The sequence below is a fragment of the Haliotis cracherodii genome, unplaced genomic scaffold, assembly GCF_022045235.1.
Source record: "Haliotis cracherodii isolate W230 unplaced genomic scaffold, xgHalCrac1.p SCAF_4, whole genome shotgun sequence".
Classification (NCBI taxonomy): Eukaryota; Metazoa; Mollusca; class Gastropoda; order Lepetellida; family Haliotidae; genus Haliotis; species Haliotis cracherodii.
In genome coordinates, this window is record NW_027266297.1 from 21118692 (window position 1) to 21133512 (window position 14821).

At 40.0% G+C, this 14821-nt stretch overlaps 1 protein-coding gene across 1 annotated transcript; it reads right to left on the reverse strand.

The window, feature by feature from the left end:
- Positions 1-3145: 3145 nt before the first annotated feature.
- On the reverse strand, positions 3146-11180 carry LOC139479215 (major surface trophozoite antigen 11-like). The gene is made up of 7 exons (XM_071262067.1): positions 11073-11180; positions 7466-7664; positions 6975-7063; positions 6418-6543; positions 5543-5732; positions 4138-4226; positions 3146-3291 (listed from the first exon to the last, which is right to left on the reverse strand). Exons 1-7 carry the CDS (start codon positions 11161-11163, stop codon positions 3182-3184), a joined length of 894 nt encoding a protein of 297 aa, XP_071118168.1. The 5' UTR covers positions 11164-11180; the 3' UTR covers positions 3146-3181.
- Between the last annotated feature and the right edge of the window lie 3641 nt (positions 11181-14821).

Sequence of the window (14821 nt, forward strand, 5' to 3'; positions counted from 1 at the left end):
ATTTAAACAAGAGCTAATTTTCACTGAAGATGCTCACAAAAACAGCACAAACATAGTGTAAAAAAATCATCTTGGGTCACGGATTTTCACTTTGAAGTTTTGAGAGTCTGATATTTTCACTCATTTTAGCCGTATTTGTGTATTTGGCCATGTCAGAAGTCCAAAACTTGCAAGAGTAGGAAACAAATGCTAGCTGTCAGTCATATGTAAATCTGAAAATATTTATACTGATATGTCAATGCTTTCCGCAACTTTAAAATACGACATTTCCAGTGGGCCGCACAGGATCCTATCCTTCCTCGTCTTTTGCTACGGCTGCCAACTTGTCGGAGCTGAGCCTCCCTTTAATCTGTTCCGGAAACCCAAAACAAGCAAAGAGAGTACATGTACATGCTCGTTATGCCCTTTCAATGTCAAGGTCAACATGTATACATGTACATGTATGTAAACTGGGGGCAAAAGAAAAGTCTACCGAATGTGATTTTCATGTAACTGAAAATTGAAAAAAGTGTTGTTAAATTTGATAACGTCTATTTAACCATCTCTTATTCCTGTCTACCGGAGGCAAGCGCGTCCACTAGCCTATATCAAAGCAGCTTTTTACAACATAAAAAAGCTAGTGGACGCTCTTGCCACGGGAAGATGTTTATATACATGATCCACTAAATTCAAAACAAGGTTGCATATATATCTTCGCCTTATCTTTGAAATAGCTGAACATTCTTTTTGCAGACGTGATTTGACCCTTAGCCAGGTATCATTAAACCTCTGCCAACGCAAATAAACCGTTCCGCATAGATTTAAATATATCTCCAAGGAACCGTCATGTGATGAAACTATGGCTATACTGGGGGCTGATTGCCACTTTCACCTTGTCTGCAAGTGTGAAGTGACACGTGAAGTGTATCAGCGTGAGTGTATGTATACAATGTAACGACCTCGCTGGACTTGCAGGGGAGACTGTTCACATACTTTTGGCTTCAGACTTCGAAGGCTTGATGGATGCGAGAAGACCAAACTGTGATATCGACTGAAAGTTTGCATGCGACTTATAGCCTACCCTTAGGTAAATACAACATGGCTGTTTAGAGGACAAGATAAGTTTCTTTTCACCATGGTGTATCAGAGGTATTCACTAAAACAGGTCTATCTTTTCGCGAACATCATTCTGGTATCATCACTATTTGTGATCAATAAACACATGCTTATGATATAGTCGGAATCGTACCATAGAATTTCCTTTCTGCAGGGAACCCTTATGATTATGGGCACTTTAAGGGTTTTATCGTTTTTATTTATATCCCATATTACAATATCGTCAAATCATAAACTATAACTTATGAAAAACCAAAGGTTATATTGTTAATGTTGAACTATAATATCAAATATCATTATGACTGGACCTATAGTTTTAATGTATATGTACTGCGTTCTAATGTAAATGTAAGTGTAAGTGTAAGTGTAAATGAAATGTAAGTGTAAGTGTAAGTGTAAATGAAATGTAAGTGTAAGTGTAAATGAAATGTAAGTGTAAGTGTAAGTGTAAGTGTAAATGTAAGTGTAAATGAAATGTAAGTGTAAATGTAAATGTAAGTGTAAATGTAAGTGTAAATGAAATGTAAGTGTAAATGTAAATGTAAGTGTAAATCTAAATGTAAGTGTAAATCTAAATCTAAATGTAAGTGTAAATGCAAATTATCATCAAAAGTAACGTCTCGTGTTTAGCATAATCTGATAACCTCGTCCGGGCTACAAAGTCCCGTAATCGACCAAGTCTGACCACTGGTTCATTAATCCATTCGTTACGAAACACATGTACAGCTGTCTGTATGATGTCTAATAAATGTAAAAAAACAATGTGTTTGTTTGTTGTTTAAAGCGACACTCAGCAACATTCCAGCTATATGACGTCTATCTGTAAACAATCGAGACTGGCACAGACAAACCTGCTATTGATAATATGTGTGGTATGACACGCTATGAAGCGAGTCACTTAACCTGACCACCCGATCCATTTAGACGCCTCATCCGACACGCATAGGATGCTGGGGACCCGGTCTCACCCCGAACGCCCACGGCGAAGCTCAACAGCAGCAACCAGTAAAAGCAGATCTAAACGTGCACATTCACTACGATACATACGGTTAACTAGGGGCATTCTACATGGGACATTCCCTTTCGGAGATGATAATGGCACAAATATAGTGGCTCTTAATGAAACCGTCTACTACCTTTAATTTAAACGTATTTTATTCAATTCACAAGAAAAGGATTGGGCACAAGGTATCACAACTCGGATCCCCACCCATATATTTACAGATATGCTCATTTACAAATAATATAAGGGTAACGCTATTTTTCAGGGCATTATCATTTGTAGAAGCCCGAGGTTTTCCATTACCATTACAGTTGAAAGACCGAGGGCTTCAGCAAATGATAATGCCCTGAAAAATAGCGTTACCCTTATTATAGCTAAAATGGATGGAATTTGTTATCAAATAAAAAGAAACAACAACATCGGTTTTGAAACATTTACGGCAATCAACACGAATGTCACTGACCACGTTTTACACTGGACACGTCATAGAACAAACCAGATGACGTCACTATAATACGTGACGTCATTTTCTCTAGCCTATGACGCCATCGAACAACGGGCTTGATAATGGCCCGTCGTCAAGCAATTATGAGGGCACTAGTTACAGTGGCCCGCTCATTTCTGATAACGTGCGGGCGGTTTGATGATAATCCTATCCATTTTAGCTATAATGCAATTTAGTAACGTAAAAGAAAGAAGGGCATTACGGAAACGTATTACATAATAAACGTACATTAACATTGCTCACTCAAGCCTTTTTGTTTTCTTTATTTATGACTGTACATTCTTGTTGAATAATTTTCGTTCACATGATTGTGTATTACTGTGTGGCCAACTAGCATCAACCGCCTCCGTGGTCTAGTGGCAGAGCGTCCGCCCGGAGAGCGGAAGGTTCGGGGTTCTATCCCCGGTCGCGTCATACCAACAGACGTTCAATCAATATTAACGTTGCCATATACATCGTATGTGTCGAGGGTTAACAATTGGACTCTAAACCATGCGCGTTTCATTGCCAGCTGATGCCATTACAATGAGACACACCATTGAGAAGAGATTTTTCAGAAGTACTCATTTTTATTCGTCTCATGTACTATTCGCCGTACACTTGGTACCAGTCTGGTTCAAAGTGTATCCCGGATCACATTTAGAGCAGGAAGTATTGTCTGTGCACCGGCTACATCCTTCTCCGCACCCTGTAATAGATAAACATTGGTTTGTAAACCTATTACATATCACATCGTGATAAAAAAGGAAGAGATATATTTTTTTGCTGGTGACATACATGATAACCCCTTCCCATTCTGTTTGAGAGGTGCATGTCTACATGCATATATTTAACACAATAAAGGGTGCACTCAATACATGTTGAATGTTTTACACCCAAAGTGGATTCGGTTTAAATGAAATGTAAGTGTGAATTGATCTGCTTTAACATTTAAACGTGTTCCGTTCTTCTTTGACGTTTTTTGCCAAAGATATGTAAACACCCAGGGGTGGATTTGAAAGGGATCAGGGACCTCCGAATTAACACGTGAAGACAAGGCAACCTGTGTAAAGAGTAAACACTGTGTCAACCCTCACCGTGAGGACACAGCCATGTGACATGTACATACACATACGCTTATACCTGTACTATAGGCCTGTGTGCTGCTTAGAATACAGTGATTAGGGACGATGTTGGGGCTTGAATGTTTGAAAGAATATATATTTTCTGTTACTGCTTCTTTTTATGAAGGATGAGTCAAATTTCTTTTTTAACCTGAGGCAAAATTACTTTTTACCGAAAGCATCCCAGCGATCCAAACGTTTATAAAATTTTATAAAAAGAAGTCGAGGTATTTTTCATTTTTAGTCGACGTGTCTTGTGCATTAGATTATTAATCAAATCAATATTTACCTATTGTTGATCAGTTATTGTTGAAGTTATCGTTAATATAATTTCATTGTGTGATAATAAAATAGAGACTGGCTTAGTGAGCATGTGCATATGCCTAGCGATGACTTGTGACACAAATAATTTATTGATGGACGTAACTTACAGTCGCAGAAAGACGATCTCTGTGTGTCCTTCCTGAACCAGCCATCACGGCAATCCTGTCCCTTGACGCACACTAAGCGGGGTTCATTCCTACAGTGAATAGTATTCATGTGTATATTCATATTGCATACATTGCCTGCCTTTGCCAGAAATTATTTCTTTGTTGTTTAACGCCGCATTTAGCAGTATTTCAGCTATATTACGGCGGTCTGTATATAATCGAGTCTGGACCGGACAATTCAGTGACTGACATCATGATCATCGAGATTGAGATACGATAACAGCCACCAATCAAGTCAGCGAGTCTGACCACCTGATCTCGCTAGTCGCCTCTTACGACAAGCATGGGATGAGTACATATTCTAGCCCGGATCTTCATGGGTAAGAAAGCAAGTAAATGAACCGTAAACAAAACGTTTGAGTACCGACGTTTAAATCGACGTCGTCCCTGAACTATGTTGTAGTTATAACCATACAGTATCCTCCTATCTCGAGTGAGTGAGTGAGTGAGTTAGGTTTAACGCCGCATTGAACAGTATTTCTGTTGTTACGGCGTGTCAGATTAACGAAGGCGGAAGTCCAAGTATTCCAGGTTTCAGATTTAAACCACTTTGCTGACACTAACGAACCCAGGTTTGGTACTGACAAACCAAAGATCATATCAATCTTGGCCAATATGGGATTCGAACCACTTACCAGAGACGTTACTTTGTACAGCTAACTGAAGGACCATGCAACTAAAACCTGTCACCCACCTGGGCCTGTTATCTTAAAATAATTGGATAAAAACAGTCCCGGTTCAGTCGAATTCGGATATAACAAACTCATTGGAAGCCAGCACTCTGAAATAACGAACTACTTAAAATCTCATGTTGGCAATTACCACTATTGGGAATGTGATTAATACATTTCTGGTTGATTTAAGAAAATGATTTCCCTTGTGTCAAATTCTTCCTCTACTCGCTTATTGTCCAACTTAAGGATTAGTGTATAAATGTATTATTCTCCTTTTGATATGTTTCTAATATCCCACAGACACGAGGTGAAAACTTGGCACTTGGTGTATCATATCAAGCAAAGAGACAGAGGAAGAAATTAAAACGGAAGTCAAATAATTATTGTTATGAAACAGTTACAAAACATGTCATAATATCATCACTTTCGGTTTCTGAATTTCAAAATAAGTATTTACCTCTTGGTACAAAAACAAATTATATCGTCAGAATATTAATACAGACATCGATTCTTAATAATGGTTATTATATATGGAAATTAATAGTGAGCGGTGCTTAACTTTATTCCAAGTGTATATCACGACACTTCTGTCCTTTGACGCACACTATATACATATTCAAAATGTGTAGTGTCAAGTTGTATGCCCCAAGCACAAGGAAACATCGCCTTACACGTCCCTATTGTTCTTGATGGTGATGTTGTTGAAGGTGTAGCTGCCGTGGGGGTCGGTTGTGACACGGTAGTAGAGGTGGTTGAAGGTGGGGAGGTATCCCTCGTCACATGACGTACAGCCCAGGCAGCCGACCGAGCTCCGGACGTACATGGTGTAGGAACAGTGGGTGTTCTTGCTGGGGCACTTCACTGAAACATGGGGGAATACAGGCGGAGGACTGGACGATCTTTACTCATTAATAATTTCAGATAATCTTTACTGCTTCGAACAGAAAAAGGTATTCTGTCTTTGACAGAAAAAACAGCCCCCTTACAGACTATAACATGTTCGGTCCCTTACCTCTCCACATGCTGTAGATGAGACTAAACGTCTTCACATTCCGCCTTCTGCAGATGACTAAACGTATTAATATACCGCCTTCTGCAGATGATTGAACGTCTCAACATACCGCCTTCTGAAGACGAGACCGAACATCTCAACATACCGCCTTCTGCATATGAGACTGAACGTTTCAACATACAGCCTTCTGAAGATGAGACCGAACATCTCAACATACGGCCTTCTGCATATGAGACTGAACGTCTCAACATACAGCCTGTTTTGTATCTAAACGAGATGTGTGTCTTTTCACATACCAAACGATGGTCTGTAAATGAGACAGAAACTCACCACGTGCCACAGGTGTGTCTACAGACGAATGTCAGCAGTTGCGATGTTACCTCGCCACATGCGACATAGGTATCTGCAGATGTGATGCTACCTCCACACACAATTAAGCTGGTGTCCAAAAAATATCCCCGAGGGAGTTTAGATAGATCAATGTTTACCCCCGGGAAGGATCAGTGGGAATTAAGGCATAATCTCTTCACTCACCTCCCGATGGTTTGCACACTGCTGTCTGTTTACCCCCGGGGAGCGTGTGACGGACCATTTTGTACCCCCAGAAACAGGACTGACAGTTGTTGTAGCTAGAGCAGGTTGAACACCCATCACCGCACCCTGAAGAAACATACCGCTATATTGCTCTATATATGTGTGACGTTCTTCAGTATTTGAAGAATCTGTATTCCCGATACACATTATGTACCTCCGGTTGTAGATGCACGGCTTAAGAACATCCAACTAAACTGCCGACCAGAGGAAATTATATACCCATGTTTGATAGTGCCTACTTATGACACAAACAAGAAATGGTTGATTTATTGATACGGGTAACATAGATGTGTTTTGGACCTTAAATTAGCAGTGCTTAAGTGACAGTTTTCAGTCCAGTAATGTTTTGATAACGTTTGTAATATTTTGCTCAAATCCAGTTTTCAAGTGTATACTTTTGACTGACAGTTAAGATCCAAAGCTTAACAACATCCAGGTATATGAAGCAGCAATAGATGTGTCAATTGTTAATAGTGTTAGTTATCCTTCTTGCTCACAAGCACATGCCGACTGCGGGCCCATCTGAGTGTGAAAGAAGCCAGTCAGGCAATGGTCGCCCTTCACACAGATCCACTGGGGCTCCATCCTACAAGGACAAACGTCAGGCAATACATTAGAGTGAGTGAGTGAGTGAGTGAGTGAGTGAGTGAGTGAGTGAGTGAGTGAGTGAGTGAGTGAGTGAGTGAGTCAGTGAGTGAGTGAGTGAGTGAGTCAGTGAGTGATATTCCAGCAAAATCACGACAAGGCAAACCAGAAATGAACTTCACACACTGTACTCTTGTTGGGTAACGAACCCAGGCCTTTGGGGAACGCTTTAATCTCTAGGCTACCCCACTGCCCGCATATCAAGTTCTTTTCGTGAATAAATAATACACATATATAAAAAATTAACATACGCTTTGTTGGTAAGCAGCTGTCAATACAAATCGCACATTCCTTAATTCCACTTATGCCATTTAGAATTGATGTAAGAACTTGAATGACGTACACGTCGACGGTGTTTTGGATGGGGACGTTCCTGTACGTGTAGTGGCCGCTGGTGTCGTTGGTGTCGCGGCGATGTCGGGGGTTGCTGGTCATCATGTAGCCGTCCACACACCCGCCCTGACACCCTAGACACCCCAGGTTGGGGATGATGGCGTTGAAAGTGTCGGTGACGCAGTTGGTGGCAATGTTGGGACAGGGCACTGATTAATAGAATTGTCATGTTGACTCAGGGCACTGGGGAACAGAGATGTCATGTTGTGCTAAGGCACAAAGTTACAGAGATGTTGTACCAAGGCACTGTTGAACATGTATGTCATGTTGTGTTTAAGACACAATGTAACAGAGATGTCATGTTTTGTCAAGGCACTGGAGCACATGTATGTCATGTTGTGTTTAAGACACAAAGTAACAGAGATGTCATGTTATGTCACGGTACAGGCGAACATGTATGTCATGTTGTGTCAAGGCTCAAAGTAACATGTATGTCATGTTGTGTCAAGGCTCAAAGTAACATGTATGTCATGTTGTGTCACGGTTCAGGCGAACATGTATGTTATGTTGTGTCAAGGCTCAAAGTAACATGTATGTCATGTTGTGTCAAGGTACAGGGGAACATGTTTGTCATGTTGTGTCAAGGTACAGGGGAACATGTATGTCATATTGTGTCAAGGTACAGGGGAACATGTATGTCATGTTGTGTCAAGGCATAAAGTAACAGAGATGACATGTTGTGTCAAGGCATAAAGTAACAGAGATGTTATGTTGTGTTAAGACACAATGTAACAGCGATGTCATATTGTGTCAAGGAACAATGCTGTGACAGGTTGCGGAACAAAGAATGTGATTTTGGACAAACGTTGAATAAATCGTTGTGGGACGGCGCTGTGTTTGGAACAAAGAACAGATACATTTAGATTACACATGACTCCGGGACTTGATGGAACAACAGTTGGTTTGCGACGTGCCCAGACTAGATTGGGAACCTGGCACTTTAAGATAATTCTATCTGAACACCACTAATAAAGTATAAAGTAGCTACATTATTAAAAGGAGTTTATTATAATCTACGACTTCCTTTGTCGCGAAAAGTCGTTTATTATTTACGCCATGTTTTCCCATAGGATCCGAAGCGAAATACGCAGCCTTCTTAAACAGCAATTTGTTCGGAAATTATGGGAATATTTGTACGTGAATAAGTCCCGTTTAACGCCAAAGAAATTAAACACAATGACCAATCGGGGGCAGGGAAAATAACACAAGAGTGACCAAAGGGTAATGGCTACTACACAGCGCCCCCTTATACATGACTGGACATGCTTGGTGTGGGAGCATCCGACATAAAGAACAGGAGCCGTGGTCAGCCCAGCGGTTCGGAGAATTTCAATGAGATCAAACATGGCGAGGGGCAATGGATTTGTCCACACACAAACTTTACGTTGTTAACATTCGTTCACTGACCTGTAAGGTACATATTGACCATAACACACGTGTGTTTAGATAGCTGAACAGATGGACATTGGTTATAACATGCAGAGGGTATGTTTGGCGCTGTTTTTGTAGACGAGTCAAGTGTAACGTATGTACAATAGAAACATGAGAAGAGGATTTTGGTTTGTATGGATAAGAAAAAAATTATCAAAAAGAAAACTCCTTTCATATAAAATAGAAAGTCGGTACAGCAGGTGCGTGTGATGAGTCATCCTTCCGGTGATTGACGATGGTTAAATATACAGATGTACTTACATCAACATAAAATTAAAGTAAACCTTTCTATGACTTGTTTTTATTACCGACATGTGGGAATTGGGACGACCAGCAAGTGATATGCCGTTAGGGGGGAAAAGAAATGTATAAAAAATTCTCACGTTTGTCAAACAACCGATTTCATTGATATTTTGTTAAATTCCACAACCATTCATGAGTGAAAGCTTTTTTCTTTTACATCATACGTGAGTTCCATGTACGAGCATGAATAAATTGTCGTTCAGACACATTCTACCATATAATGTAATGGATACGTGTATAGAAAGTGATCCTGTTGATGCAAGAGATACGTGTATATAGTGATCCTGTTGATGCAAGAGATACGTGTATATAGTGATCCTGTTTATGCAAGAGATACTTATATATAGTGATCCTGTTGATGTAAGAGATACGTGTATATAGTGATCCTGTTGATGCAAGAGATACGTGTATATAGTGATCCTGTTTATGCAAGAGATACGTGTATATAGTGATGCTGTTTATGCAAGAGATACGTGTATATAGTGATCCTGTTGATGCAAGAGATACTTATATATAGTGATCCTGTTGATGAAAGAGATACGTGTATATAGTGATCCTGTTTATGCAAGAGATACGTGTATATAGTGATCATGCTTACAGAACAAGGAGTGGTTCCCTACTGCAGCTGATTTGACTTTTGTTGTTGCTCGGCGGAATACAAGCATACAATTCACACACTCACACACACACACACACACACACACGCGCGCGCACGCACGCACGCACGCACGCACGCACGCACACACACACACGTGCGCGCACACACACACGTGCACACACACAAACATGTGCACGTATACAGACAAACACACATATATGCATGTATAGACACATACACACACATACAGACACACACACTTAACAACACATATAGACACATACTTTCAGGCAGACACATATATCCACACACATACACATTGACACATACATGCAGACAGACACTCACAGACACATTACACATACATGTTGACCGAAAGATGTACTCACACATATATACACTCGCACACACAGAGAGACACACAAACATACACATAGCCACGTACATACAGACAGTCACACACACAGAAACACACACAGAGACTCACTCACCGTCACACTTTCAAACACACACACACACACACACACACACACACACACACACACACACACACACACACACACACACACACACACACACACACACACACACGAATACATACACACTCACATACACTCTAATTCCTCCTACCATTCCCATCCCAATGAAAATTCAGAAATATATTCTCATGTTCCACTCATCAATGACGCTAAGTGATGTCACATGGTGGACTAATGACGTCATTCATTCATTGCTAAGCAGACTTCTTCAGCTGACTCCACATCGCCTTTTACACAGGCCCCATCGCGTCAATCATGGCATGTTGCAAGTCAGAGCTAATTATACCACAACACCTGCTCCAAGTCAACAACACTCATTATAAACTCAAAAGTCATGACGTGATGGCTAATACTTGTCGCAAAAGATCTATCATTTGTCTCATTAACTTAACAACTCATCGAAAGGTGCAAGTCGTGTCGTAAGCATCCTGTCCAGCCTATGTGTCACGCTGACATTCACAGCGACTCGGCTAGGTACGGAGGTTTATCGAGTTTGTATAAAGGCGTGTACTAGTTTTGTGAGTAATTTCCAACTGCTGTTTCTCGTGTAACGCCGAGATGTGAGAGAGACACCCCTGCCTTGCGATTTCCGTGTGGCAGGGCATACACTGACCCATAGATACAAACACATACCAACTGGGGCAACTGAAACTAAGTAACGGTACAATTAGCGCTGACGTCATTACCTGCCGACATTATGAGTGCCTGCACGTTTAGTCCACATGTGACAATCAAGATGGCGCTGACCAATGTCCCCAGACTTGTTGTCGCCGCCATATTGTCCGATTGAGTAACTGATGGGAAGCGCTGGACGTATGACACCTGTTTCGGATAATAATCTGATAAAGTCTTTCACTATATGTAGAGGTAATACAGGAAACGTATTTATTACGAACACGCTTATAACGAACTGACGGATATAACGAACATATTTTTGGTCCCGACCATTTGCTGTGTACATGTATATGCTTATAACGAACTACGGTTATATCGAACTAATATCAGTGGTCTCTTTGAGTTCGTTATAACCGTAGTTTACTGTCCTTATTTAACAGAGACAAAAGGTTGATAGAGATGTTAACCTGAAATATATCACAATAATTATTTTCGAAATAAGGTCCTGTAATTTAAGTTTTGAAGATAGATTTATTTCACATGCAGGCCATGTCGCAATTACATCAGACACAGCATGCCTAGACAGTGACATATACCATGGTACTAGTATTATATATGTATTTGAAACCCGTGCCGATGTCAGTGCAGATTAATTCCGCAAAGTTTTGCTTGTACGGTATATACTTCAGGATGCTGTACATATGACACTATTTACCTGCCTATATATACGATATCTATGACGATATTCATCTAACAATACGATATATATGACGATGTTCATCTCATAATAAGATATATATGACGATGTTAATCTAACAATGCGATATATATGACGATATTCATCTAACAATACGATATATATGACGATGTTTTTTCTAACAATACGATATACATGACGATATTCATCTCATATTACGATATATATGACGATATTATCTAACAATGCGATATACATGACCATATTCATCTCATAATACGATATATATGACGATATTCATCTCATAATAAGAAAAATATGATGATGTTCATCTCACAATATGATATATATGACAATATTCACCTCACACTACGATACATATGACGATATTCATGTCATATTTACCGATATATATGACGATATTCGTCTCACAATAAAATACTTATGACGATATTCGTCTCAAAATACGATATGTATGACGATTTTTTATCTAAAATACGAGGTATGACGATATTCATCTCGCAATACGATATACATGACAATGTATGATATTCATCTGAATAAGACGTGTATGAGGATATTTACTACTCAAGACGATATAAATGACGATACAGTACGACGATATTTATTCCAACGAGCGATGCGTAGTACTACATTCACTATCACGCACCTATGATTCGTTAATCCGGAAAAAAAGTTCACCCTGACAATTTAATCAGAGAACACTACCGTCCGTAATAACGGGGTTCTCGCTGTACATAGGGCGATATTAACCTTACGGTTTGTGTACTTAGCCTGGTCTTCTCAGTACATATGTATTGTACAATATCTTATCAATGATTTTAACCATTAATACATTACTGGCTGTACAATAAATTATCATGTTTGTTTTGTTAACCACAACTGCATTGTCTTTAAAATCGAACACGTTATCAAGTACACTAGCTAAAGCTTAGTAACGTTTGTATATAGGGTCGTTATTATTAGCTTAGGGACCCTCCCAGTAACCTAAACTGCCAAGGTTCCTTGTGAATATCATTTTCATTTGACTGTTCATTTGTTCATGACCACTCCCTAGGCTGTGTTTTTTAGGTACAACCTACCCCGAGTTGATCGAGTGACATTTGTGACACTCCTCTTATTCCACTCAATATCATATACAAATAGCTTGTATAAATAACCGTTAGCTGACTAGCTGGACTAGAATTGAATTATATTGTTGCACGCTCAATGTACATGTATATGATTTGATATAAGCTTGTTATGAAAGTAAATACTATACTGGAAGATTATTCCAATTAGATATCATGGAAAGTATCTGACAGTTCGTTAGGTTTAGGGGCCCGGGTACTCAGTGATCTAAGGATCCGAAATTAGCAGGGTAGAAATGCATTCCACCAGGCTACCCGACCTTCCCAAATCAGAAAAGAAAAACTCAAGGAAATAAATAATAACCAAAGCCAAACAGTCTGCACATACAGCGGAACTACAATGTTACGAACTAGAAATGAGAGCTTACATAATCGAGGCACCAAGATATGTACAGATCATTGCTGGGAATCGAAGCCGGGCATTCGGTGTCACAGGAGAACGCTTTAACCACTAGGCTAACATTACGCGTATCCAATGTGTGTCGACCCAAATCGTTTTCAATCGATATATTTATTGGCATATATTTTACAGTAAATAGCCTTTTTTATTAAACAAAAGAAATCGACATTTTAGTTTTTATATTTTATTTCTTATTTCCATAGCAGCACTTTTGTATTATACCCGTATGCACAAGAACGAATGTTACTGTAGGCAATTATGAAATAAATCAAAGGAGATATATTTCAAACTAAATAAACGCGTCGTTTTTCCTGTTCATATAAATCATCGTCCGTGTCCCCATAATATAGCAATGCGTCATTTAGATTGTGTCAAGGGTATTATTAACAATCATAATTAATTCATCTACATTGATCTCCACACAAACCTTTTATTGTCCTCCTACATTAACATATATGTTAATGTGACGTACAAGTCGGATATAACCGATGTTACACAGATACACGTCAAGTACGTCATGTATAAACACATTGTACAGACAGAACAAGGTTACAGCTTGCAGACTGTGACGTCAACATAAAAAGGCAACCATTGTTTCAACTCAGTGAGACAGCTTGGAGACAAATTAAAGTCGTGTCAGAGGTCAAACTGCCACAAGACAATTGCCGAACTTGTCACACGGTGAACTCATAAATCTGGCAGTGCCGTCTGGCGACAAGCTCACAGTTAGGTAACCAGGCAATCAACAGTGGCCAACGGCGCGTCGTTTTGGAAATGTGTAGCTTAATATTAATGAACTCATTGATGAGGTGCGATACAGTTCGTTGTTACAGCGATGGGTTTGGTTAATTTATCTTTATTTATTTGTAGGTGAGGCTTGGGGGGAGCAACCAGTTTGACGTATTTGTTTGTTGTTTAACGCCGCGCTCAGCAATAGTCCAGTTATATGACGGCGGTCTGTAAATAATCGAGTCTGGACAATCCAGTGATTGATGTCATGAGCATTGGGAAATGCATGGGCGGATACAGAGGCGGGGGTGCGGGGGTGCGCGGGTGCGCATCCCCCCTTTTTATTTCGAAGAAAATCTTTATTTCTGTAAATATTACCACCACAGACAATAAATAGATCTTAATTGTGCACCCCCCCTTTTCAAAAAAGCTGTATCCGCCCATGAAATGATGACATGCATCAACGAAGTCAGCGAGTCTGACCATTTGATCCCGTTAGTCGCTTCTTACGACAAGCATAGTCGCCTCTTACGGCGAACATGGGTTGCTGAAGGGCTGTTCTAACCCGGATCTTCAGGGTTAACATTGACATCATGAGCATCAATCAATGCGATTGAGATAGATGACAACATACATGTATATCAACCAAGTCAGCGAGCCCGACTACCTGATCCCTTTAGTCGCCTCGCCTTTATCGCCAATTCTAACACAGTTCTTCACGGGTCAGTTTGTTGTGTCGTCATTGGAATAGATGATAAGCGATTTATGCCTCTTGATTAACCAACCGATCCAGACGGATAACACGATTTCTTTGCATCCTGCATTTTACTCATGTGGGGATTC

What these genes read in the sequence shown, in the direction of transcription:
- LOC139479215 (XM_071262067.1), bottom strand. Translation starts at nt 11,163, where the DNA reads ATGGCGGCGACAACAAGTCTGGGGACATTGGTCAGCGCCATCTTGATT. An exon ending in GGCACTCATAATGTCGGCAG is followed by an intron (nt 7,665 to 11,072) that starts GTAATGACGTCA and finishes TCTATTAATCAG; the next exon opens with TGCCCTGTCCCAACATTGCC. An exon ending in CCCGCAGTCGGCATGTGCTT is followed by an intron (nt 6,544 to 6,974) that starts GTGAGCAAGAAG and finishes ATGTTTCTTCAG; the next exon opens with GGTGCGGTGATGGGTGTTCA.